Raw genomic sequence first — 27132 nt, 5'->3', positions numbered from 1 at the left:
TTTTTTACAGTAAGCATTTTAACTGAACCTGTACTGTACATTTGAACTGAAAATGGGACAGTTTTTCTCACTGTCATTTGGCTACATCTGTCTCTCGTCCATAAGCACAGACATAGCAATGCAATATAATCATTAGTCGCTTTCACAAATACAGCCTCTTCCAGAAAATTAACATATTTTCTGTTTAGAGATCAAGTGTGAACACCCCCTGTTTTGAAAAGACCTGTAAATCAGCTCTGGGAATTTCCCTAATTAAGAACTTGTAACATTACCTGAAAAGTTTTGATTCTGTGTGTGAACAAGCCCATATGATTAATGGTTTAAACATGTACAAGGTCAGGACGCGTGATGTCAGAAGACTGGGACAATCACAACGTTACAACAGAGATGATTCAATTTCTCGGTAGTCAAAAAATATAATCAAATTGGACAGATAGTGAAAGGATTCCATCTAGTCGGAGGATATCAAACATGTTTGATATTTTAAAGCCAACTATAGAGGAATAGTGCTCTGCGACTCAAATCTAAAGTCATACGATGAGCAGCCAACGGAAATCGATCGTGCAAGGCCATGAAACTGGACCACGAAGAAATAGAGATGGCAAAGAAGCGCTCAAAGTGAAGCTTAACTTTTAATGCATTGCCAACTTGTGTCACATTCTTGCATCTTTCCATCCCAGGACTGCACCAAAATGAGTTTGGCTCATTTCTTTTGTGACGCGAAACAGAGTAGCAGCAACAACAACAGCAGCACTCCGATATATCCATGTTTGTCATGCGGCTGCATGTGTTTCCCACATGAGGATATGATCAGATCTACCTGACAGACGGAGTGATCCTCAGCTGTTTTGTGTTGCCCAGTTTTTGTCTATGCCATTTGATACAGAGTATTTTTAGATTCTGTTCAGATTTTATAAGTTGCGTAGTGTAATCCAGTTTTAAAGCGCTTCTCTTCATCCGAGCGGATGAACAAATTTGTCGACTGATAAAAAACATGACAGAAGACGTGCACAGGCTGTCGTTGATGTTCCATGATCTTTCCCCCGCTACTGTCAAATGTAGCATACACTGATGAGCCAAAACATTATGACCACTCACAGGTGAAGTGAATAAGGGCACATGTCAAGGTCAGTGTAGATTACAGTAGATGACAAGTGAACAATCAGATCTCGTAGTCAACGTGTTGAATGCAGGAGAAATGGGCAGCAGTAAAGACCTGAGTGACTTTGTCAAAAGCCAAATTGTTATGGCCAGATGACTGGTTCAGAGCAAGGCTTGTGGGGTGCTCTCGGTCAGCAGTGGTGAGTATCTACCAACAGTGGTCCGAGGAGGGACAAACCACAAACCGTCAACAGGGAGTTGGGCGCCCAAGGCTCACTGATGCACGAGGGCATCGAAGGCTATCCCGTAAGGTCCGAACTGACACAAGGTCTACTGTGGCACAAGTCACAGAAAATTGTAATGATGGTTACAGGAGGAATATGCCACAACACACAGTGCATCACGCCCTGCTGCGTAAAGGGCTGCGTAGCTGCAGACCGGTCAGATTGCCCATGATGACCCTTGTCCCCCATTGAAAGCGTACAACTATGGGCACGTACAACTTTACAGCAAGCCTTGGCCATGTTTCTAAATCTTGGATGCACTCTTTAGAGCCAATATGGAGAAAATGTTCAGTCGCATTCCAACAAAGTTTTATTGCATTAAACACTGCTTTGCAGATTAAAGTAATGCAATTAAACTCAATAAATATTGTCAATAAAATATGCTCAATTCTAACCAGAGTGTGGTATTCCAGGTCCTCTCTCAGTAAACGGTTATCATTTAAGGTGTATTTGGCTTTGCCAGTCATTGCATCCACTGGCCCCTTATCCACCTGGTGTTTAATTGCTCTGAAGAGCATGTACAGAGACTCACCAGCTGATTCCTGAACAGAAGGAACACAAATAAAATCATAATGCAATATGGATAATCTACGGAGAGTTCTAAGAAATCATACTGGGAAACTTTCTGCCTACTGCCATCAGATTCACTATGTTAGTTACACTATCTTGCAGTAGCTGCTGTCACTGCGTTCCAGCTATACTGGAGTAATGCATTTTATTTTTACACTGTGAACTGTCTAACAACATTTCAGTACAGCTTATACATATCTGAATAAACCGTCGCACTCTTGTAATATTTATGCAGATTAAAAAAACAAAAAACATGTACAGTATATCTGTTTTTTGCACTGCATATTATTGATCGCTACTGTTCTGTACTACATTTTCCCTCATGACAAATAATCAGTCAGTCAATCAATTTATCTTGAGAAAATGGGAAATAAAAAACAAAAAAACAATCTCATGCTATTAAAAGTAAATCAAACTTTCTAAGAAGTTTGTACAATGAAAGCTGATTATATTTCAAGCATATTTCCAAGGATTTAAAACTGCACATTCCAACAAAAATACATTTCCATACACACCCTTAAAAAAGCATAGAGACAGATAGACATCCAGTTGGTCAGGAGCTTTTCAACTACTGTCTCGGTTCTGAGAAGAGAAATTAAAGCTTCAACTGTACAGTCAGGTTTTTATAGATCAGTCAATAGTCAAAGTAGTCCCTCAAACTTCAATTCTTCCATCAGTCTTACCTACGGAGCATGAGCTTGGGGTTCTTGGCAACATACTGTGCCACCAGGTCATTTAACAGGGTTTTGAGAATGTCGGTGAAGTACTCTAGTTTGCTGTGAAGAGCTACAGTGAGCAGAGATGCAACATATCCTCTGTCTCTGGGTGAAAATGTCCTCTGGCTCTCAAGAGTGTGGATGAACTGTATAAAAAGAGAAATATGAAAAGATGAATGGTACAGAATTAATATAAAAAGTAAAAAAAAAAGTGATTATGTTAATGTATGCATATATTAAAACTAATTATTAGCAAAACATTTTTTACTTAAGTGAACATATAAGTTAATTTTCCTGGTGTGCCAATTGGCCACTAGCAGGTCGATGCACATTATGTACAGTTGAAGTCAGAAGTTTACATACATTTTAGCCAAATATATTTAAACTCAGTTTTTCACAATTCCTGACATTTAATCGTAGAAAACATTCCCTGTCTTAGGTCAGTTAGGATCACTACTTTATTCTTGAGATGTTGCTTCAATATATCCACATTATTTTCCTTCCTCATGATGTCATCTATTTTGTGAAGTGCACCAGTCCCTCCTGCAGCAAAGCACCCCCACAACATGATGCTGCCACCCCCATGCTTCACGGTTGGGATGGTGTTCTTCGGCTTGCAAGCCTCACCCTTTTTCCTCCATACATAACGATGGTCATTATGGCCAAACAGTTCAATTTTTGTTTCATCAGACCAGAGGACATTTCTCCAAAAAGTAAGATCTTTGTCCCCATGTGCACTTGCAAACTGTAGTCTGGCTTTTTTATGGCGGTTTTGGAGCAGTGGCTTCTTCCTTGCTGAGCAGCCTTTCAGGTTATATCAATATAGGACTCGTTTTACTGTGGATATAGATACTTGCCTACCTGTTTCCTCCAGCATCTTCACAAGGTCCTTTGCTGTTGTTCTAGGATTGATTTGCACTTTTCACACCAAACTACGTTCATCTCTAGGAGACAGAATGCGTCTCCTGAGCGGTATGATGGCTGTGTGGTCCCATGGTGTTTATACTTGCGTACTATTGTTTGTACAGATGAACGTGGTACCTTCAGGTGTTTGGAAATTGCTCCAAAGGATGAACCAGACTTGTGGAGGTCCACAGTTTTTTTTTTCTGAGGTCTTGGCTGATTTCTTTTCATTTTCCCATGATGTCAAGCAAAGAGGCACTGAGTTTGAAGGTAGGCCTTAAAATACATCCACAGGTACACCTCCAATTCAGTACACCTCCTATCAGAAGCTAATTGGCAAATTTTCTAAAGGCTTGACATCATTTTCTGGAATTTTCCAAGCTGCTTAAAGGCACAGTTGACTTAGTGTATGTAAACTTCTGTGGAATTGTGATATAGTCAATTAAAAGTGAAACAATCGGTCTGTAATCAATTGTTGGATAAATTACTCCTGTCATGCACAAAGTAGATGTCCTAAACGACTTGCCAAAACTGTAGTTTGCTAATATATATAACATTTAAAATATAACATTTATTATTGTACAATTCTAGAGTTAACTGAAAATACAAAAATGCTTCATGTGCCCAGCTTTGTCATCCCTTTAAGAAGATGGACTGAAGAAAGCATCCTTGCACTAAAAGAGCTTGACACAGCCCCACAAATAGAGCAGAACATACGTATGTGCAAGACAGGTTTTTAACACTTGAAGAGTTTTTTTAACTTGACAGTGTCTACAAAAACTTTTCTCTCCTATGTGAGATACTAAAAAACTGAAAGAAACGGTGCAATGACAACAGGTGCACTGTCCCGAAGTCTTAATTTCGGCCAAAAATATATATACCGGTGAAATACTATAGAGGATAATACCGGACCGCGGTATATGTCTTCTGTATCTGCCTTTCTCACCTGCAGTCTTGACAGTGTTTTGGGATGCTTTATGCTCTCTGCTCTCCCATTGATTATAGTTTTGTTATGTATACTATTTGTTATATGCCTCTCTGATATGTGTTATGTTTAATTTATTTTGTGCTTCGCTCCACTTCATTAACATGCAATTCACCCACAGATAGTGCAAACACTCCATCAGCGGGATTTATCTCTCCGCTGAAAGCCAATCATTACATGATCATTACTTATGTCAATGTGATATTTCAGTTTTTTCTTTTTAATAAATTTGCAAAGTTATCAAAAATCTGTTTTTTGCTTATGGGGTATGGAGTGTAGATTGATGTGAAAAAAAAAAAATAAATAGTTTAAAGCATTTTAGCATAAGGCTGCAACATAACAAAATGTTAAAAAAATGAAGGGTTCTGAATACTTTCTGAATGCACTGTATATTCTGAATAAGGGGCTCTACTTTCGTGACCATGCTAGATGCAGCGCAATGTGCAACGACCATGCACAACTTATTATCTTATTTAGAGTGCTAATTCTAAGCGCAATTTTAGTCCAGCGTGAAGTGCAAGTGGGCATGGCTGGGAGAGTTTACGCTATCTGTGGGTGTAAGCACACAAACTGTGGGTGTATTGTGTTACTGAAGTGGCACAAAATGCAATTTGCTGATTTCCTGAGAAACAGGTTATAAGATGTTTCAGAACATTGTCTGTTTTTACAGCCAAGTTTAAATTCAGTTCCTACATTTGCAGTTTGGTCCAAACTCTGAAAATAAACAAAACTTTGAGATTAGTGTAAATCCAAGAGGTCATGGTTTATTTTTGTCAAAGAGGCCGATGGAAGAAGTTGCAGAGGGTAAAAAGTTTGAATTTTATGGGAGGTGGTTATATAGGATTTTTGACCACTATTATTATATTATTTTGATTATATTTTAGTTTTGTTTGAAATGTAATTTGAATTTAGAAATATATATATATATATTTTTGGTGTGTGTTTAAATAAATTATTTTACCACAAAATCTACTGGTAGAAGTGGGTGCAAAAATCCTCAGCCTAACCTGAAAGGCCGATACGGTACCTGTTAATACTAGTCATGATTTGTGTGTCACTTGATCAATATGATTAATAATCCTTGCATTCTCTTTAATTTAACAGAGCCTTCAAATCCTGATGAGAACCACATTTTTCATGCATATAAAAGGAGCGTGTCTCTGTCACAGATATATGCCTGACATTCAACAAGGACACTGTTAATGCACAAAAGAATGTAACTCATTCTTCTAATTCATTGCATACAGTCTATTTACACTACCAACTTCTTATGAATGTGCTGTCTTTGTTTATTGCTGGTGCTTGACAGGGAATGGACTATATAACAATACGCAGATGGTGCAATAACCAGAGAAGAACCTCAGAATTTAACTGCACTGCAATTTCACCAAACCCACTTGCGCCTAGACTTAGTGCGTGCTTGCATGAAAATTCCAAAACTTCATGGCCATGCCCACTGATTTTGCGTGTTTGAATTATCGCATATCATATCGCTAGCACTCTTAAAACAGGGCCCAAGGAGTTTATGTAACGGGAGCCAGCTGGTACGTGATAGCTGTGCGGCATGTGTAAAACCTCACTCCCCTGGCCTCAAGAGGCGTACTAGCGACTGACGCTAGGGACTGTAGCCTTTAGCCTCCTCGTTAGCGCACCCGCTTCCCATGCCGGAGACGCCGGTTCGAATCCCGCTCGGAGTGGGTCGAGCAGGACCGGTTACATTTACAAGCATATGCAAGCTGTCTTATTCCGATTTCATGACAATCAGGTTAATGGGTTTACATAATGTTATCATAATCAGAATATGACCATATCCATGGAGAACAATGTTATACTGTATGTCATTTGGGAGAGAAGAGTCAAAGAGGTCAATGACAACAGGGAGGAAAACTTATCATTTCAGCCACCTTTGTGAGGAAGAGTTTGCTGTTGAGGAGATTTGATAACTGGATGAGTCCCTGCTCGACTGTGGGCCGTCGACACTCCTGCACATCCAGGTCTCTGCGAAGCGGGGACTCACGATGTCCCGGGAAAAAGATGCGTTCAGCATACATACGGTACTCCAAGAACGGAATCCCTGATCCCACCAGATCACTCGTCATATCCATCATTTCAGTCATCAGGTCTGAGGAGAAGAGTCAAATGTCAGATATCAAAGGTCACCTTGAGATTAGTGAGAGACCTGGAAAATTAATTATGCAAAACACTGCACTGGATAACTTTGTCTTAATGAGTAGTTCTCCAATGATTTTGGTCCAGAAGCCAGATTCTACATTGGACATCAAGTGGCAATCCAACACAGCACCAGAACTATCACTCAAAAGTAAATGAAAGTTAAAACACTTAAAATCATACACTGAAATGAATTAAGATTACAATACACTGCATATACCTAGAAACCCCACATAATTCTTAACCACGTGGCATGAACAGGAAAATTTACAAATGTGTAAATGCATAAACAACAGCACAAGTGTGACTTAACACAGGATTCATTCAGGCATAATTGAATAAAAAAACAAGGACTTTCTTCTACAATTTTTATTTTATTTTCAAGGACTTCATAAAAGTGAGAGAATCTGAGATCTGATATAACTCTGAGTTCTAAACTTGTGTTGAGTGACGTGAACAATATTTATAAGAAGGAAACTCATAATTACAATAATTCTGAGCTTGAAATTATTATTTTATTTTTTCTGCACTTTTCTTCCCAATTTGGAATGCCCAATCTCCAATGCGCTCTAAGTCCTCGTGGTGGCGTAGTGACTCGCCTCAATCCGGGTGGCGGAGGACGAATCTCAGTTGCCTCCGCGTCTGAGACCGTCAATCCGCGCATCTTATCACGTGGCTTGTTGAGCGCGTTACCGCGGAAACATAGCGCGTGTGGAGGCTTCATGCTATTCTCCGCGGCATCCACGCACAACTCACCACGCACCCCACCGAGAGCGAGAACCACATTATATTGACCACGAGGAGGTTAACCCAAAGTGACTCTACCCACCCTAGCAACCGGGCCTATTTGGTTGCTTAGGAGACCTGACTGGAGTCATTCAGCACACCCTGGATTCAAACTCGTGACTCCAGGTGTGATAGTCAGCGTCAATACTCACTGAGATACCCAGGCCCCCTTGAAATGTCTTTGTTAATGTATCACACGATTCACACGTAATTCCCATGTATTTAAAGCCTAAACCTGAGCGTGATGTTTAATTCCTGACTTGAAGTGATTTCACATCGGAGCTCGTCTATCCGTCTCTTAAAGTTGACAACATTTATATTCACATCAGCGATTAATTATTATTATTATTTTTTAGTTAAGATTTTATTCTGAAAAAAAGTTAAAATGCTCCATAAATGTTTAAATGCTCCATAGAGTATTCATCTATTAGGAATATTCCTCCTTATGTAAAATGAAGAAACTGAAACATACACCATCCTTTTTTCTTCTTCTTTACACTGTGCAACCTCTGGTAAGGCGCTATATACATTTTAAATTATTATTAACTAAATAATGGTGTCCTATCAGAAATATTCCTGATAAACTTATATGGGACTTTCACCTGTTTGTAGGCTATATTGATTTTATTTTCATTTCTTTTAATGTTTGAATTTGTATTTATTATTCACTGCAAAATGTGTGCTTGACACCTCCTGCCGAATAATGTTGTTATACATGCACAGACAAACCAAATTATGTTTCAAGCAGATATTAATATCTGAAATACCAGGAGAAACCACAACATATTCCACAGTTAATGTAGCCCACAAATTCAGCTTCATCTGGTAAGAAAAAAAAAAAAGAATAAAAGAATATTTTTTAAAATAATAATAATATAATTGTATAATAATAATAATAATAATAATTAGGCTATTATTATGAAACGGCATATACAAGGCATATTATATTAATAGAAACTAAGAGTAACATTTAAAAATGGGCATTTCATTTAGTTAGGACACACTTCCGGTTTAAGCCCCGCCCACTCCCGGTTCTATCCGAATACAGTCTAGACAGATACAGATAATTTTGTCATATGAACAGATACAGATAATGGCTTCACTGCACACTCCTACCCCATACGCATATGACCCTACAGACCAGTGTAACACAACAGTTGGATTTTAATACACAGGGCCGTTTCTGAGCATACTGGGTAGGGGTGTGCAGCGAAGACATTATCTGTATTTGTATCTGTAATACAACTTTTGATTTTAAAAATGCATTAGTATATGTTGTAACTAACATTAATGTAACAGTAATGCTGTTAAATAATGTTGACAAATGGAACCTTTTTGTAAAGTGTTACCGTAATTTTACTGTGTGGGGCATAAACATGTAACTGCATCATATAACTTGCAAAAGTGTGGCAAAGGGCACTTTAAGAAAAAAATCGGTATCGGCCGATCTTAGTGTTAAAAAAAATTGAAGATCGGACTCAAATTTCCTGATTAGTGCACCACTAATATCGGTGTTAAGGCCCAGACATACTCTATGCAAGTGAACGCAGACGCACCTTGCTACGCAAGCTCGATTTCACATTGTTGCGTTGTGAAATGTGTCAGCGCTCAATTCATAACACAACGCAAGTACGCGCTGCATTCTCAGCGTTGCCACAAGGGCCACTAGAGCGGATTTTCTTCTTTCAATCAACAACTGTCATGGTGGACTCGGGCAGCAATTTGAGTTGAATCTTTTTGAAAAATATACAGGGACTTTTTGCCCCCAGTCCATATAAACAAACTTGTTTTTTCTCCATATCTCTCCCCACTCCTCAACTATCGACTCATCTACCACTTCCAGGCTGCATCTGAAAACGTAGGCAGCTGACTTGCTGCCTAATCAGTTAATGTCTTAACTGGCAGCTGTTTTGAATGGATGGAACTCTTAAGGAACTGGTCTCTGAACAGTTTGAAAAGCACCTTATTTTCATCCTGCCTCCTTATACAGCCTCCAAAGACAGCATATTTCCTGGATTTGGACGCAGCACCAGTTTCATGGTCATGCCTAAAAAATCTATTGCCCTCTTGTGGTCTGAGGTTTGTAACCACCAGAGCAATGCAAGAGCGCACGTTATGTATGTACAATGGGACCATGCATTGGCCAAGCGCTCGCGGCTGCGTACTTGCGTGAAGTATGTTTCGGCCTTTAAACGTCTTCGCCACTACGCATCTCAATCACTGGCGATTCATTTACAGGCCAGTGACAAATTTGGTTGCATATGTGAGTTGTAGAGGTCTGTGTATCCAAATGGACTTTTAGCAAAAACTCAAAGCTAAAACATTTTACCCAGCCCACACGTCACGTAAAAACAAAACAAAACATAAACAAGCTGTGGTTGGACACTTTTCATGTCGGACATGCTCTTCCAATCTTGCATGGTTCAAATCTGTGCACTGTGTGCGGTGGATATCGCAAATAGAATCAAAGATATCTGGACAATTATTGTGTTTATTGGGCATGCTAAATTTTAGAAAATGCTCAATTTTAATTGCAAGCACTTTAAAGCACTTTTCAACAAAATATGCTGATTTTCCATGTATTCTACTACTTATTTTTCTAAAAGCTAAATTCAACCACTTTAAGCACTTCAAGGGCCTTGTGCGAACCCTGTTAGCAGCCTAACACATGGACCAAACTCTGTGCCTTAAAGGGGTCATGAAATGGAAAATCTAATTTTCCTTGGTATTTAGACATATAAGAGGTAACTGTACTATAAAAACATAGTCTATTTCAGAATTCAAAACTTCCTCCCCAGTCTAAAAAGAGCATTTATAGTTCCCACCTTTATGAAACGTCTCGTTTTGGAAACTGTGTTCGTGATGTCATAAGACATTGCTCAGTTGTATTTACACGCCCCACAACATGTGTCATTGCACCCTTAACCCCGCCCACTGGCGTTCAGTTCATATCATAAACAGAGAGGGAGATAGAGATAGACAGGCCTAGTGTGACCAACTATTCCTGAACACCAAAGGGGACCCATCAGGACTATTTTGAGTTTTGAATTTTTTATTTTTGCATATAACATTCATTAGACAGTAATTTTTGACCGTTTTCACGTTTATCATGCCGCTTTTAGAAGACGCGAAGTTTCAACTCAGAAAAAAAAGAGATGCCATTCAGTTTCATAAGCTGCTCTGCGTCTTGCTGTTCTTGCACCCATTTGTGCTATTTTTAATTGTTGGTGTATGTAAACAAGCACTAGCTGGACGTCTTTGACCGTTTGGATGTTTTTCTGCAGAAAGCACCTCAGCGTAGCTATGTATGTGCGTCATGTTTCACCGTGCTATGGACTGTGTTTGTACAGCTAATATCAGCGTGGTCTGCTTGCGAACCAGTCATAATAAGATTCAAGCAGTAGCGGATCCTTGCATAGGCGATATAGGCAGCTGCCTAGGGAGGAAACACTCTCTAGGGCGGCACGACAGGGTACCTGCTCGGCCGCCCCCGCACAGATCTCGCAAGATTGCGATGGGAGAAAGGTGCCCCGAATTTTGCCACCCCGCCCCTGGCTTGATCACGATGGGAGAAAGGTACCCCAATAGTGCCATCCCGCCCCGAGCTCGCAAGATCGTGATGGGAGTGTGCCTCGAGTTGTTCCTGACAGGCTACTCAGCCTTAAAGGCTCTATATGGTTAGGATTATGGATGTTCATAATTTCATTCTTACATTCTGAACAAACATAAGATAACCATGATCAACAGTATAGGTACACCATGACACAGGATCACATTAGTGATCTTGAGAAAATTAGTTTCAACCATGTGATTGCTGGGTAGATATGACAAAGTCATTAATGATTTTGCATCAGTGAAAATCAGGAGGGAGCATTACATTTTAAATTAGGGATTAAGTGTAATAGCACAAGCAGCAATCTGTAAGTTTTATGTCATTTTCTTTTCTATTTGTTGACTCTATAATTTAATTGTGCATTTAAGTTATGTATAGATAATGTAAATGGCCACCAGTGTATATACTGTATATAGTTACTTCTTTTCTATATTCATTGTCGGTATTTTTTTTTTTTTTTTTTTTTTTAAAGAGATAGTTCACCCAAAAATGAAAATTCTCTCATCATTCACTCATCCTCATGCCATTACAGAAACATGGCTTCTTTCTAATGCAGAACACAAATGAAGATTTTTAGAAGAATATTTCAGTTCTGTAGGTCTATAAAATGCAAGTGAATGGTGACCAGACCTTTAAAGATCCAAAAATCACATAAAGCCTCTATAAAAGTAATCCATACGACTCCAGTGGTTTAATCCATGTGTTCAGAAGCGATATGATAAGTGTGGGTGAAAAAGAGATCGTAATTTAAGTCCTTTTTTACTATAAATCTCCACTTTCACATCTGAAAGTGAAAGTGGAGATTTAGAGTAAAAAAAAGGACATAAATATTGATCTGTTTCTCACCCACACTTATCATACCGCTTCTGAACACATGGATTTCACCCGACCATGTGGATCTGCTTGTTTTTCTCAACAAGAACATGACATGCACATAACAATATAAACATAACCTTTATATGCCGAGTGTGTATGTACGTTCTGTACGTTAATTGCGTCAGTCTACTTTATTAACAGTTTCTTTTTCTCTGCTTTGCCTGAGCTTAAATGCTTTTGTTCTATACTTTTTTGCTTACATAGCTTATTTAAATGCTTTCAACAAAAAACAAAGGATATAATATTAACTTGTTTTGGATATAATTATAAGCTTGTTTTGACGCAACATTAATGATTAAAAAAATAATTTCACAATGTCACTTTCTCATTAATTTAAATAAATAAATAATCGAGTATAAGTTCTTTATGAGCTCAAATATTCGAATACAAAATTATTGAGAAATGCTCATCCCTATTTTTAATAGTTCCAAATAGTTCTTGGATCATTTATTTACCATGGTGAAATAAACACACATATCATTTGGAGCAGGTGTATATTTTGTCTTTATGAATTTCTGCCTCTCTATTGACTATTCTCAGATTAAAAAGCACTAAAATCTTAAAAAGAGTGCACTGTTCTCCAGTTTAATCCTAAATGTTTCAATCCTGTTTTTCCATTACCTGTGAACTCTTTTTTGCAGCGGTCTCTCACACTGGTCTCCAGATTCTCCAGCTGGATCTGCACCTTCTTAAAATCTCTCAGAGCTTGTTTACTCTTTCTCCTGAGTGTCAGAGAAGATGACAAGAAGAGAGGACAGTCAGATGAAAGGTGTAGTTCACCGAAAAATGAAAATGGTCATCATTTTTTGATAACTTTGACTTAAAATGTACTTTTTATTTACTTTTTATAACCTTTTTACAAACATGTAAATACTGTTGTGAAACAAGTAAACAAAACATAAAATTACACTAAATTTTTAGTCTTCTGAACCTGTGCAACAGCTTTATGTAAGGAACTAACTAAAATTAAGTTGCTATTCACTGAAAGTGCAGTGCAAAGATTCATCAGAAATTCTTCCAAATGGGCTCATGCAATGTGTGCATGCATGCAGGAGAGAGAGAGAGAGAGATTCAGGCCATTCATTTAGAGATTCATTACTGAAAAGATGTTACTTTATACAGTATATGCTACAGTACACTATAAGCTTGTCACGATTTCTATCCTGAAAATTCCCCTACATGGGAAGAAATGTAATTGCTTATTTTTGCTTAGTTTAGGTGAAGCAAGTCCCTGATTTTGAGCTTGTTTTTTTCAAAACAGGTGGCTTGTTTGTATTGTGAGATCTAGAAACACTGCAACTGGTATTTCACCCACCCTTAGCACAGAGTACTGTCATTTTATAAGAACGTTATTAACTCTTCTTTTATTTCCTTCTAACCGGTTTCCATTCGGAAAAGACACTGTGGAATGCTGGAACCGGAACGAAAAAAATACTGTTTCTGCTCAGAATGAACTTGAAACTAAAAACATTTCATTTTTAGTCACTACCTACAATAACAATAATAAGAAAATGTATGCGAAAGAGTAGTTCCTTAAAACTTAATTCATTTGTAAACTCTCCTGATTTTTATGCAAAACTTTGAAGAAGCAGAAGATTAATAATTGGTTAATGTTGTAGCAGAAGAACATAATCGTATAACCTCATACACACCTGTATATAAACACAATCATGAGAACAATAAGGGCAACAAGAGAAGCAACTGCTCCAACCCCGATCTGTGCCACCAGTGGAAAGGTGGAGTGACTGAAAGAATCATATTGCACTTGTCCCAGGGAAAAGTTCAGGTTTCCCATATGCACCTAAAACAGACACACACGTTCACTCAGCAACACATTATGCACTACAACAGTGCAAGTTACAGTCACACTTTCAGAACAGAAGGTGCAGGTGTAACATTAAGCTCAGTTTGTATGTATTGGCTTCATGCTTACTGTAAATTCTGGAAAAGAGTCAGATCCCTCCCGCTTACGTTCATGCCTAAGGGAGGGTGGGGGCTGCAGGGCCGGTGGCTCACAGTACAGGTGATTATGTGTTAGAGTTTTAACAGCACAAACCCCCTCACCAATCAGTGCAACCACTTCCTCTTTAGAGATGGCCACATCTAAATTGTCCCCCTACAGAGGTACAGTGAAAGGGGGTCAGAAAACAGGTGAACAGTAAAAAATTATATTAAGCTTTAAAAACATGCCAAGTAATAAGAGTGATAAATGTTCCTAATAATCAACCTATAACTGTTGGCTGTTATAATGACATGCCTAATAATGACATCACCCGCCCTCCAAAACAACAAAAAAAACAGTGCCTTTATATAGTCAGAATTACAAATATTTACATTGTTTATTTTAATGATGTTTAAGATATACAGGAAAACAAACAACAAGAGTAAAAGCCGAACTAACCTCCACCGATATCACAGATCCAGGTTTGTAGCGAAATGGTTTTGTGCGATCGTGGCGGTTCAGGGGATGGAGGGTCGGGTTAGGTTCATAGGTGAAGGCTGATTGGCTGACTGAGTTAAAGTTAAAGCGCAAGTTATCCAACAGAAACTCCACCTGCATGTGCGCACCAACTACTTGAGCATCTACACAAGGGGTCCGGCAAAGAAGCAGAGAAGAGGTTTTCACCTCACAATGCTCTTCAAACTACAGAGAACATGAAAGCAAGAGTAAGTGAGAACATTGTGTGAATGGACAGTCTCTTAAATACAGGCCCGGTTCCAGATCAAAACTGCTGAGGGTGCTTCTGAAAATAGTGGGGGTGCTCTGTATAAAGTCGAGCAACGTGTTGGTGGACTTTTTGCCATAAGTTTCAAAGCCACAAACTTTGCAAGCGTTGGCAAATCTAATAAACGTTTTAGACTAGTTCTTCTGAGGTGCTCACTGTAACTTTTAAACAAAACTTTGTTACCTGATGAACTGATAAATACCTGCACACCTGTCTCACAAGAGTTGACTAAAGCACGGCAGCCAGTCTGAATGGATTTCCTTGCCATTTTTGCTACAATACTTACCAAGGGTCATTTTTGACCCGAACATCACAGATGTCATTATTTTTAAACATAATAGAAGGGTTAATTAATGATTTCATTAACATAATCATTGTAATGGTTTATAAATAGACCACTTAAAAACCCATATCTGTCGAGCACTTATCTGAACAGACTTTTAGAGGAGCTCATCCCACTGTGGTGATTCTCTGAGTCTCAAACATATTGAATAAAGAATTTTTCAGCTCACCACCACAATTATGGTACGCAGATTTTGAACATTACCTCGACACTGAAGCTGCGTTCATGGCCATGCGTTAAAACTTGAGCACTTACGATTTCGCAATAGCAAAGTAGACATAAGACTAATTTTACTAATTATAGGCCTAATACATTGACTAACTGTGCATGTTTTTTTATTGCAATGCTCTTCATAGGCAACACACTTCCGGATTTTCCAATATTCAATATTCAACTGAGGGTGCTCCAATGTTCGTTTTAGCACCCCTATGGAACCGGGCATATATTTCCAACATACAGTATTGGTGATTAATCAAAATGATCAATTTGCATTTCAATTAATTCGATGAGGTTTATGAGCTAGTTAATCAAGGTTAAAGAGCAAAAAACACCTGTTTGATAGTGTAGTGGTCACTCCTTCTAGATCTTCTCTTTTGCCTGCGTTTCCTCCAGTGGGAGATGGAGTCTATGGGGACCACCGTCACTCGCATCCGTGGGTCCTGAACAACATCAAGATTCTGGCCCAAAACTTCAATTACACGACCACCACTGATGTATAAAGGAAGAAAGGTTCAAACTTAAAAGATTTTCAAAGTAGTAGAAAAAGATCAGTTATAAAATTATTTAAATGATAAAAAGTCCTTAAACTTTTTTTTATAAATGATTCATAAACGAGCACATGCATTTTTTTTTACAGCACATTTATGTTTTCAGAATTGTTTTATATTTTTCCCCACTTTACACACTATTCTGTCATGACCCTGCCATTTTGGTCTTGTTTTATTGTTGATTTGGCAGGATTGTGACAGTTTCCTCCACCCATCTCTCAGGTTGTCCATGTGCTTTCCCTCGTGTTTCCCATAGGTGTTGCTCAGCTGCGCACTCAGTGTCGTCATCAGCTTGTGATTATGGGCAGCACCTGTTTTCAATCCTTCCTTCCCTTTATATTCTCTCCTTTGACTTGTCTTCCTTGTCAGATCATTGTGCTGTGTTCAGTCTCCAGTCTAGTCGAGTTGTTCCTGTCTGTTTCCAGTTCTCCCTTTCCTTTTGGGATTTGGTGGACCACCTCTGCCGGTTGGCAGAGATGGAACATCTGCTGCAAGGGTGGAACACCAAATCCCAAAGTTCCCCTTTGTCGGTGTCTTTGGAGAGACACACCGAGCCCATTATTTTCCACCAGGAGGCGGCCAAATCAACAGCATCTCCTTCGGGTGGCTCTCGGGCTTCTTGATGGCGTTGCCAGACTAAGCATGCTGCCGACCGGCAGGAGGCAGCGGCCGTTCCCACTGCAGTGCTTCTCACCGCTCGGAAGAGGAGGAGAAGGGCCCCTTCTCTTCAGGCGTCGCCTGTGCCCACGGCCATGGTGGCCATTCCCGTCACTGCCAGTGCTCACTGCCACGGAAGTCGTTCCCATGTCACTGCCAGTGCTCACTGCCACAGAGCCCGTTCCCCCGTCACTTCCAGTGCCCATGACCACTGAGGCCATTCCCATTGTCACTGCCAGTGCTCACTGCCATGGAGCCCGTTCCTGTCACTGCCCACCACCACTGAGGCCGTTCCCCTGTCACTGCCTGTGCCCACGGCCACGGAGGCCATTCCCCTGTCACTGCTTGTGCTCACGGCCACGGAGGCCATTCCCGTCACTGCCTGTGCCCACAGCCACGGAGGCCGTTCCCGTCACTGCCTGTGCCCACGGCCACGGAAGCCGTTCCTGTCACTGCCTTTGCCCACGGCCACGGAGGCCGTTCCCGTCACTGCCTTTGCCCACGGAGGCCGTTCCCGTCACTGCCTGTGCCCACGACCACGGAGTTCGTTTCCCTGTCACTGCCAGTGCCCATGGCCACGGAGGTCTCTCCCTTTTCACTGCCAGTGCATACGGCCGCAGAGACCGTTTTCCTGTTGCTTGGCCTTGCTCCCGTCCTGGAGACGTCTGTCCTTGCTCCCATCCTGGAGCCACCTGTCCAGTTCCCTTTGGTCGTCGACGAGCCTGATCAGTTCCCTGTGGCTGTTGATGAGTCCATTCAGTTCCCTGAGCCTGTCCAGTTCCCTGAGGCTGTCGACGAACCAGTCCAGTTCCCTGAGGCTGTTGACGAACCAGTCCAGTTCCCTGAGGCTGTCGACAAACCAGTCCAGTTCCCTGAGGCTGTCGACAAACCAGTCCAGTTCCCTGAGGCTGTCGACAAACCAGTCCAGTTCCCTGAGGCTGTCGACAAACCAGTCCAGTTCCCTGAGGCTGTCAACGAACCTGTCAAGTTCCCCGAGGCTGTCGATAAGCCTCTCCAGTTCCCTGAGATTGTCAATAAGCATGTCCAGTCCTGTACTCTGTGGCAGTCACCAAGCCCAGTCTAAGCACTCCAGTCTGGCTTGCTCCACCTGTTGTCTTGGCTTGTCTTGCCAGCTCCACCCTGGGCTCTCCAGCCAGTGCCACCCTGGCTTGTCCTGCCAGCACTGCCCTGGTTAATTTCGCCGGCGTCGTCCTGGTCCATCCTGCTGGCACCTCCCTCGTCCAACTTGCTGGCACCGTCCTGTCGCCGCCACCCTGGTCCGTCCTGCCGGCGCCACCCTGGTCCGTTCCGCTGTTTCGTCCCTGGACTTTACCTTATCTCCTGTTTATTTTGCTTGGACCCATGCTTTGTTCTTGTCTGCCTTGTTATGTAGTGCCGTCCACCTGTTTCTCCCACCCTCCATTCCTGTTATCTAGTCTTTTGTCTAGTTTTGTTTTATCCTGATCATGGGACGCCTGGGAGTTATCCCTTGGGGGGGGGGGATACTTGATTTGGCAGGATTGTGACAGTTTTCTCCACCCATCTCTCAGGTTGTCCATGTGCTTTTGTTTTCCTCCCTCCCTTGAGTTTCCCACAGGTGTTGCTCAGCTGCGCAATCAGCATCGTCATGGCAGTGCTGATTAGCACTCCTTGTGATTATGGGCAGCACCTGTCTTCAATCATTCCTTTCCTTTATATTCTCTCCTTTGACTTGTCTTCCTTGTCAGATTGTTGTGTTGTGTTGTGTTTAATCTCCAGTCTAGTCAAGTCGTTCCTGTCTGTTTCCAGTTCTTCCCTGTCGGTTTGTTTTTAGTTCTACTTTTGTCTTGATTATTTCTCTCTTGTGAGAGCTTTGCTTTCTGTTTAGTTCAGTTTTATTAGTCAAATTGTTTTCTTTTCTAATTTTGCCTCATTTTGGTTTTGTTTCACCCTCGTTAGTGTTTCTATTTTGCTAGTTTTGTTTCTTTTTTAAAAAATAAAACACCTTTCATTGCCATCCTGGGTCTTGGGTCCTACCTCAAATATTCCGTGACACATTCATGTTTACAAATGATTCATTCGTTTCAAATTAATTAGTAACCAAGGTCAGCAAAGGCCACACATTTGCTGTTAACTATTTACACATCTTTACAAATCATTTAATTTTTATTTACTATTCATACATTGTAAATGTCTATAAAGGTTTACTAATGATTGTTAAGTACATTTATGGGCATTGGACTTTGAGCTACTTTAACAAAGTTTGTGTAATGGGTGGTTTGTTAAATTTAGTTGTATGCTCGCTACAGACATCAACAACAACACATAATAATAAGAACTGCCTACACTGAGAGGGAAAAAAAACTGTTTATTGCCCCGAAAAACAGGTTTATGATTAAAAAACAACAGGAATCCAATGTGCCATATGCCAAAACGGAAAATAAAAAACAAACAACAGCAAAAAAAAGTTTTATCTTGAAAAATATTTACCAATACAGAATCTGACTGACAAACACGTTGTTTTCTGGATCTTCCATTTTCAAGCAGGTTCTGCAGGTCTTGCAGTAAACCCATTATTACAGTAAAATTGGAATGACTGAATGCCTCTAGACAGAAACTGCTATTTAAACGTAATTTAGCAATTGAATTTCGTGCCTGGGTGTGGGCGGTCACAATTTTCCATTGCCGGGATTCTGTGATCTTTGATTGGTGGATCCATGAAAATTTGAGATAGTGTAGTACTTCGGCCATTGTGTTCGTTGTTTGCCAAATCTTGCAACTCGCTAGCAGAAAACTGCCGGTTGTAATCGCTCAGTTTTATTTTTTATTTTTGAAAGCATTGCTTCATAGATGAACATCTTGTTACTCTTGTTGTTATGTGTTATTAATACCTGTATTAAGCATACAACTACATTTAACAAACCACCCCTCACACAAACTTTGTTACAGTAGCTCCATAAAGGTTCTAAATAATTATTTGTAAACCTTAAAAGGGTAGTTCATCCAAAAATGAAAATTCTCTCATTATTTACTCACCCTCATGATATCTCAGGTGTGTTTGTCTTTCTTTCTTCAGCAGAACACATTTGAAGAAAAATAGAGAAATATCTCAGCTCAGTAGGTCCTTAAATGCAAGTGAATGGAGATTTCTCTTTTGAAGCTCCAAAAATCACAGACAGTCAGTATAAACATCATCCATATGACTCCAGCGATTAAATTCATGTCTTCTAAAGTGACACGATCACTTTTGGTGGGAAAAATATACATTTTTAAGCATGCACGTGTGACGTAATCGCATTGGCATTTGAAACACATGAGAACTGATGCACGTGTGTCACAGCCGGAAGAGCAGCACTGTTTACAAGTGAGGAGGAGGAACGCTGTACAGAAGCTTGGTTAGTTTTGGTTTAGATCTGTATTTATCTGTTTCTTTACTCACAATGTTGCGTTTGTGTATTTATCATGGATGTATCAACCGAGAGGAGAACGTGCGATTACGTCTGTAACACGCCAACGTGAAAACGTCACATGAGAGACCGCTTGAACTCCACCCTCTTCGAAGTGTTGGATTATAGTAAAAAGTACTTAAATATTGATCTTTTTAGCACCAAAAGTGATCGTGTCACTTCAGAAGACATTAATTTATCCGCTGGAGTCGTATGGATGACGTTTATGATGACTGTCTGTGATTTTTGGAGCTTCAAAAGAGAAATATCCATTCACTTGCATTATAAGGACCTACTGAGCTGAGATATCTTTCTATTTTTCTTCAAATGTGTTCTGCTGAAGAAAGAAAGTCAAACACACCTGAGATATCATGAGGGTGAGTAAATAATGAGAGAATTTTCAGATTTAGGTGAACTATCCCTTTAATAAACACAATGGATGAATAGTTTTAAATTTAGCCTGAGTACTGCAAAAATATGAATAAATAATGAATAAATTATTTGTAAAGATGAATAAATAGTAAAAGCATGCGTACAAACCACAACAAACATTTACAGACCGTTACATTAACAACTGATCTGTTAATCATTACATAACTTTTGCTAAAATCATATGTAGAAGGTTAAAATTGCAAGGCCATATAGGAATGAAAGTTTAATAACATTTGTACGTATTTGAATTCACATTAACTAATGATCTATTAGGCATTACACTCTCTAATGTTTGTTAATGATTTAATAATGAAAGTTATTATAGTTTTACCAGAATCACTAATAAATCTAACCCCATTTCCCAGAATCCCATTTAATAATTTGGCAATACTTTAGTTTTGGGATCAGAAATTATACAGAAATTCATGACTAATAATTACACTTGTAAGTGACTAGTTATAGACATGTTTGGCATTATAAAGTATTTATTAAGCCTTTACTGGCTGATTTCTTATTCGTGCTTTATAGCCCCCTTAAATTTACTTTTGTAATAATTAATTTCTTGGCTAAAAATAATACATATCAGTAGCTAGTATGATGCAAAATACATCCTTTATAGGTTCTCAGTCCTCTGTGTGAATGTGCGGCCTACAAGTATGAAGTACATGTAGAATGCATATAGTATTTCAAAGCAGGGAAGGTTAGGGTTAGGTTTAGGGGTAGGAGTTGAGGTAGGGTGTTTGTGGGACTCTATATAAACACAATAATCATGCTGCAGTGATGTCACTATACTGTATGGTAATATTTAATTAGGGGTACAGACACACTATATTGCCAAAAGTATTTGCTCATCTGCCTTTAGACGCATATGAACTTAAGTGATTCCCATTCTTAATCCATAGGGTTTAATATGACGTCGGCCCACCCTTTGCAGCTATAACAGCTTCAACTCTTCTGGGAAGGATTTCCACAAGGTTTAGGAGTGTGTTTATGGGAATTTTTGACCATTCTTCCAGAAGCGCATTTGTGAGGTCAGACACTGATGTTGGACGAGAAGGCCTGGCTCGCAGTCTTCGCTCTAATTCATCCCAAAGGTGCTCTATCGGGTTGAGGTCAGGACTCTGTGCAGGCAGTCAAGTTCTTCCACACCAAACTCGCTCATCCATGTCTTTATGGACCTTGCTTTGTGCACTGGTGCGCAGTCATGTTGGAACAGGAAGGGGCCATCCCCAAACTGTTCCCACAAAGTTGGGAGCATGGAATTGTCCAAAATCTCTTGGTATGCTGAAGCATTCAGAGTTCCTTTCACTGGAACTAAGGGGCCAAGCCCAGCTCCTGAAAAACAACCCCACACCATAATCCCCCCTCCACCAAACTTCACAGTTGGCACAATGCAGTCAGACAAGTACTGTTCTCCTGGCAACCGCCAAACCCAGACTCGTCCATCAGATTGCCAGATGGAGAAGCGTGATTTGCCACTCCAGAGAACGCGTCTCCACTGCTCTAGAGTCCAGTGGCGGCGTGCTTTACACCACTGCATCCGACGCTTTGCATTGCACTTGGTGATGTATGGCTTGGATGCAGCTGCTCGGCCATGGAAACCCATTCCATGAAGCTCTCTACGCACTGTTCTTGAGCTAATCTGAAGGCCACATGAACTTTGGAGGTCTGTAGCGATTGACTCTACAGAAAGTCGGCGACCTCTGCGCACTATGTGCCTCAGCATCCGCTGACCCCGCTCTGTCATTTTACGTGGCCTACCACTTCGTGGCTGAGTTGCTGTCATTCCCAATTGCTTCCAGTTTGTAATAATACCACCGACAGTTGACTGTGGAATATTTAGTAGCGAGGAAATTTCACGACTGGACTTGTTGCACAGGTGGCATCCTATCACAGTACCACGCTGGAATTCACTGAGCTCCTGAGAGCGGCCCATTCTTTCACAAATGTTTGTAGAAGCAGTCTGCATGCCTAGGTGCTTCATTTTATACACCTGTGGCCATGGAAGTGATTGGAACACCTGAATTCAATTATTTGGATGGGTGAGCGAATACTTTTGGCAATATAGTGTAGCATCTAACACTATTTGCCCTTAGTGCAAAGAGGATGCTTTTTGTTGCTATTTACACTAAGCATCAAAAGTCTCTTCCTTTTATATTTATTTCATACTTATAAGTTGCATATTCACATAGTGTAATAAGAACCTATAAAGGATGTATCTTGCACATTACTAGCTATTGGTATCTTTAGTTTTACCTAATAAGTTCATTGTTAGGAAAAAAACAAATGTAAAAAAGCTATTAGGCAAGGGTAAGAAATCAGGCCTAATAAACACCTTATAATCCCAAAAAAATCAGTAACTAGTCCCTTACAAGTCCAATTATTAGTCATTAATTTTGTCACCAATAATTCTATAAACTAATTTCTATGTACAGGCTAACATCTTTGTTCTACTGTAAGTTTCCATAAAAAAAGAGGTAAAATCCAAAACACCTCATAAAGCTCTTCGAGGGCATGGCATGAGTAATGTTTGGGTCAGGGGTGTAGTGGTAACCATTGCCATGGAGATGTCGATCACTGTTTCCGTAGCGCACAGTCACCCTGTGTTCTCCTGTCTGGTTACTAGTGCCGGTAAGACACTTGATATTGTACTCCTGAACTCCAGAAACTCTGTAGAGAGATAGGAGGAAGAGAAAATGCTTCCTAAATACAAAGAAAGGAATGTTCATATAACACCGATCCATAGGAGACAGTTCTTCATTAAAGTCACAGTTTTAGCACTTACAATGTACATGGCACATTCCCCAGCAGGACACTGATGTCAGCAACAGGACCAGTCAACAGATTTCTGCCTGTGATGGTTAGAATTGTTCCACCTGCCTGTGGTCCCCTTTGAGGAGAAACTTCCATCAGCTGAGGGTCCTTAAAGGATGCAATGATGAGAGACGCAATAAGAAGAAACATTGCATTCAAGAGAACTAAAAAAATATATCTTTTTAAAATGCACCTTTTTCACGTTTATGATGACTGTCTGTGATTTTTGAAGCTTCAAAAGAGAAATCTCCATTCACTTGCATTATAAGGACCTACTGAGCTGAGATATTTCTCTATTTTTTTATATTTTTATATTTAATATTTTTATTGGACAAGGATGCATTAAAGTGATAAAGTTAAGACATTTAAAATGTTGCCAATAACTATTTTTATTTCGAATAAATAGTGTTCTTAGGGTTGCCACTCATCCCTTAGGGGGTTGTCCCATATCTTCAAACTCTGAGTTTAAACTGATAATTTTAAAATACATATCAAGGTCAGAGAGATATGGTGCAGATGGTAGCACACTTGCCCCCGGCATATTTAGGAGCTGTTATCTCTTGGGGACCTAGGTTTGAATCCGGCCTGGGTCTGATCCTGATCCTGTTCTCCATCTCTCCCCCCCTTTCCTGTCCTTCTCTACTACTCTATGAATAAAGCTAAAAAGGTCTATATATGTTTGTGTTTGCATTTCAAACAGTAATGATAATTTACAATAATTCTGTTTTTTGCTGTATTTTGTTTTTTAATACATGCATTTTGTAGAGACCATGTTTGAATGTTTAAACTAGCTTTAAATGTTTGATTGTTATTCAGAAATGATAGCAAGTCAAAAAGCCAGCTAGCTAGATAGACAGCCAGACAGACTGTCAGATAGACAGCCACACAGACAGCCAGGCAGATGGTCACACAGAGGGAAGGACGAACAATTGGATGAATGGATAGCCAGAAGATGGCCCAATGGTGTCTGCAAAGAGACTCAGTATGTTTTCCTGTGTCAAAAGATCCAACTCCTATGTCTCTATGCTATTCTGTTGACAAGATATTGCAGGGCCCCCAAGACCCTCAAAGGTTTTATGGGGTCCAAAAAGGGGCTTAATACACTGACAAGATTTAAATAAGCCCACCCCCATGTCTCTATGATGTTCTGATGAAAAGATATGGCTGTGTCATGTTACTTTATGGTCGCTAGGGTGCTCCTGATGGTTGCTAGGGTGTGGCAAGGCAATGTCTAGAGTGTTACTGAATGGCTGCCTGTTGGCCCAAGTCAAAAGAACCCACACTCATGTCTCTCCAGTGTTCTGGTACCAAGATATGGCTGTTGCTAAACCATTGCTAGGGTGCTCTGCATGGTTTCTAGGGTCTGGCTAGGAGGTTGCCAGGTGAAACTTAAAGGCTGCTTGCTAGCCAGAGTCAAAAGAGCCTTCCCATATGTCTCTATGATGTTCTCATTCAGAGATATCCCTCTGATCCATTTTTAGTGCAAGTCTTTGAGGTTCCGGTTGCTAGGGTGCTCAAGCTGGTTTCTAGGGAGTGGCTTGGAAGTTAGCAGGGTGACACTTTAGGGCTGCTTGTTAGCCCGAGTCAAAAGAGCCCACCACCAAGTCTCTATGACATTCTGATCCATAGACATGATCCAACTGACCTCTTTTCATTGTTAATTCTAAGGGATTTTTCACCCGATCAGAAGCATCAATTTCATTCAAAAACAGAAAAAAATGTCTTAGTAATTTAAAACTTTTAAATGGTGGTGTAGGTGGCAGTGATACCATGAAAATGAGCAGCACTACTCCAGGTTCCCACTAATGCTTACACTGCCAAGGGATTCATTGTACACCATGTTGTTGGAGAGTAATACCCCTCACATCTGCTCAGCTTTAAGGCCCCTACACACTTCCTTTGAAATTGAAGAATGAACAGGTGTGAAGTCATTGTTCTTGAGTTCTTTTCAGTGGTTTGTAACGGCTTACCATAGTGAACCTTTCAGGCCAACTTCTTACTGGCTGCTAAACACCTTCTTACTGCCATTGGTCCACATCGTCAGTAGTTGTGACCTGGAGCTCCACCTATTTTGAGGCTGCCAACTAATTCCCCTTCAGTCAGTTAAGATCAGGCAACATGAACACACCGGCGTGCAGAGCTATTAGCGAGCTGGTGTAAACTTACCTACATCTGTAATGTCGTTCGTGTAAAGACATTTTTCAATAACATGTCATGTGATTTTTTGTTTAATTAGTCTGCAAAAGGAATAAAATAAACTCAAATACTCCTTAGTGTCCATTTACTCATGTGCCATCTGCAGCTGAAAGCATACCACACAAATAAATAGGGAAAGCCATACACTGACACCTGTATGTTGCAAAATTGTGCTTTTCTTTTATAAAACAGCACTTTTATCATAGTTAACACCACATATAGTTCATTCCAAAAGTATTGTTTAGTGTAAAATATTTTGAAGATTAGCAGAAAAGTGGTCAATTCATTAAGTGATTAGTTGTTTTCTCACCAAAGCAGTTTATTCGGCACACTCAAGCATCTCCTCCACAGACATCTATAAAAAAATGTCTACTTTTGTCTACTTGCAGTGTACCGCTGCATTATGCATTGCTTTGCTAACCTTGTAAGTTCAACTTGATAGAAGCACGCAACGACATGCAAAAATTCATTTGGATTAAATCCAAGAACGTCCATAATAGGAATGTGTGCAGTATTATATGGAGAAAAACACAGACTAAAAGTAACAAAACAGAAGATAAACAAATGCCTAAAGTGTAAAGGGGCAGCACTTAGTTAACAAACGTCCAGTGTCCAAGATGATGGGTCAGTATAGTCCAAAACCACAAGTACTACTGGGACTGATGGGACGAGTATAAGTGCACCTTTAAATGAAGATAACTTTTAAAGCTAGAGTATGCATTTATCCCAGAAGCATTTTTTGTTATACTGGTTGAAAGTCTCTTTGCACAGATTCGGCCCGAATGCAATGATTGGATATGGCCTACCTGCCTGTCTAACTACGTACCTGCCTACCTTCATGCACTCTGCCCGTGCACTCAATGGCGTGAGTTGGGGGCGGGACTATCTAAACAACTGTAGTCAAGGGGCATTTTCAGAAAGCTGTTTTAAAAACATTTATTTTTGCAATTCCGTTCGGTGGCACTAGTGTCGCAGAAATTACATACTCCAGCTTTAATGCTAAGATATCTCATTTAAGCCAAATTGTAATGTAACATCGCATGCATCCTTCCCCGGGTAGGCAATCCCAGAATGCACTGTAAAGAGTTTGGTGACAAATAAATCCAAGATGTTGGACGAAGCAAGAGAAATGTTGATTATAAATATTCTTACAATCCTTTCAACAGTGAAAAATAATAATAAAATATAGTTTAAAAATAATAGAAAACTGACTATTTTACACAAAATGTGTGTGTGCCATGTACATTTGTGCTCAGAGTACTGCGCTTTTCTTTTCTAGCTCCTGGAACTAGTTTAGGGTTAGGTTTAGGGGTAGGTGTAGGATTTCCATGGGACTCCAAATAAACATAATAAATAGTGTGGGAATGTTGCATGCGACTCTTGCAAGACTTTCGGCATCAAGTATACCCTCTAGACACGGTTGTAGTTCTTTCTCTGCAAAATGGAACAACTTGGGTGAAAGTTTGAGTCAGTACAGGTTTGGGTGGAGACCGTATCAAATATCAGCACGTCTTAGTTGCTAGTTCATAGTGAATGTACTTTTACCTGGTAGCAAAATCGCTGACTTGACAGGCCAAATCCTCCACCCGTGATTTTCACTGAGATGTGACCTGACTTCTCCTCTCCACTTGATGTAGTTAAACATACAATTCTATAAGATAGAGAGCACACATGAACATACACACATGAGATACACAGAGACAAAGCAAATTGGCAAATATTGTTTTTAATAAAATGTAATTAGTACACATGAATTGCAACAGTGTGTC

At 40.1% G+C, this 27132-nt stretch overlaps 1 protein-coding gene across 3 annotated transcripts in view; it reads right to left on the bottom strand.

Moving 5' to 3' along the window:
• Positions 1–27132, bottom strand: part of plxnb1b (plexin b1b) — a 108228-nt gene that overhangs the window by 16729 nt on the left and 64367 nt on the right. For all 3 annotated transcript variants that reach the window (XM_051712564.1, XM_051712566.1, XM_051712565.1), the window contains exons 17-28: positions 26909–27014; positions 23139–23275; positions 22847–23023; positions 15624–15780; positions 14405–14647; positions 13937–14119; positions 13656–13804; positions 12625–12725; positions 6464–6681; positions 2639–2817; positions 2471–2537; positions 1781–1927 (exon numbers count right to left, since the gene is read on the bottom strand). In XM_051712564.1, coding sequence (XP_051568524.1) covers positions 1781–1927; positions 2471–2537; positions 2639–2817; positions 6464–6681; positions 12625–12725; positions 13656–13804; positions 13937–14119; positions 14405–14647; positions 15624–15780; positions 22847–23023; positions 23139–23275; positions 26909–27014 — 1864 coding nt within the window. The remainder of the gene's footprint in view (positions 1–1780; positions 1928–2470; positions 2538–2638; positions 2818–6463; positions 6682–12624; positions 12726–13655; positions 13805–13936; positions 14120–14404; positions 14648–15623; positions 15781–22846; positions 23024–23138; positions 23276–26908; positions 27015–27132) is intronic.

This window comes from Myxocyprinus asiaticus, chromosome 12, assembly GCF_019703515.2.
Source record: "Myxocyprinus asiaticus isolate MX2 ecotype Aquarium Trade chromosome 12, UBuf_Myxa_2, whole genome shotgun sequence".
Taxonomy (NCBI): Eukaryota; Metazoa; Chordata; class Actinopteri; order Cypriniformes; family Catostomidae; genus Myxocyprinus; species Myxocyprinus asiaticus.
This window is presented reverse-complemented; position numbering and strand designations above follow the sequence as displayed.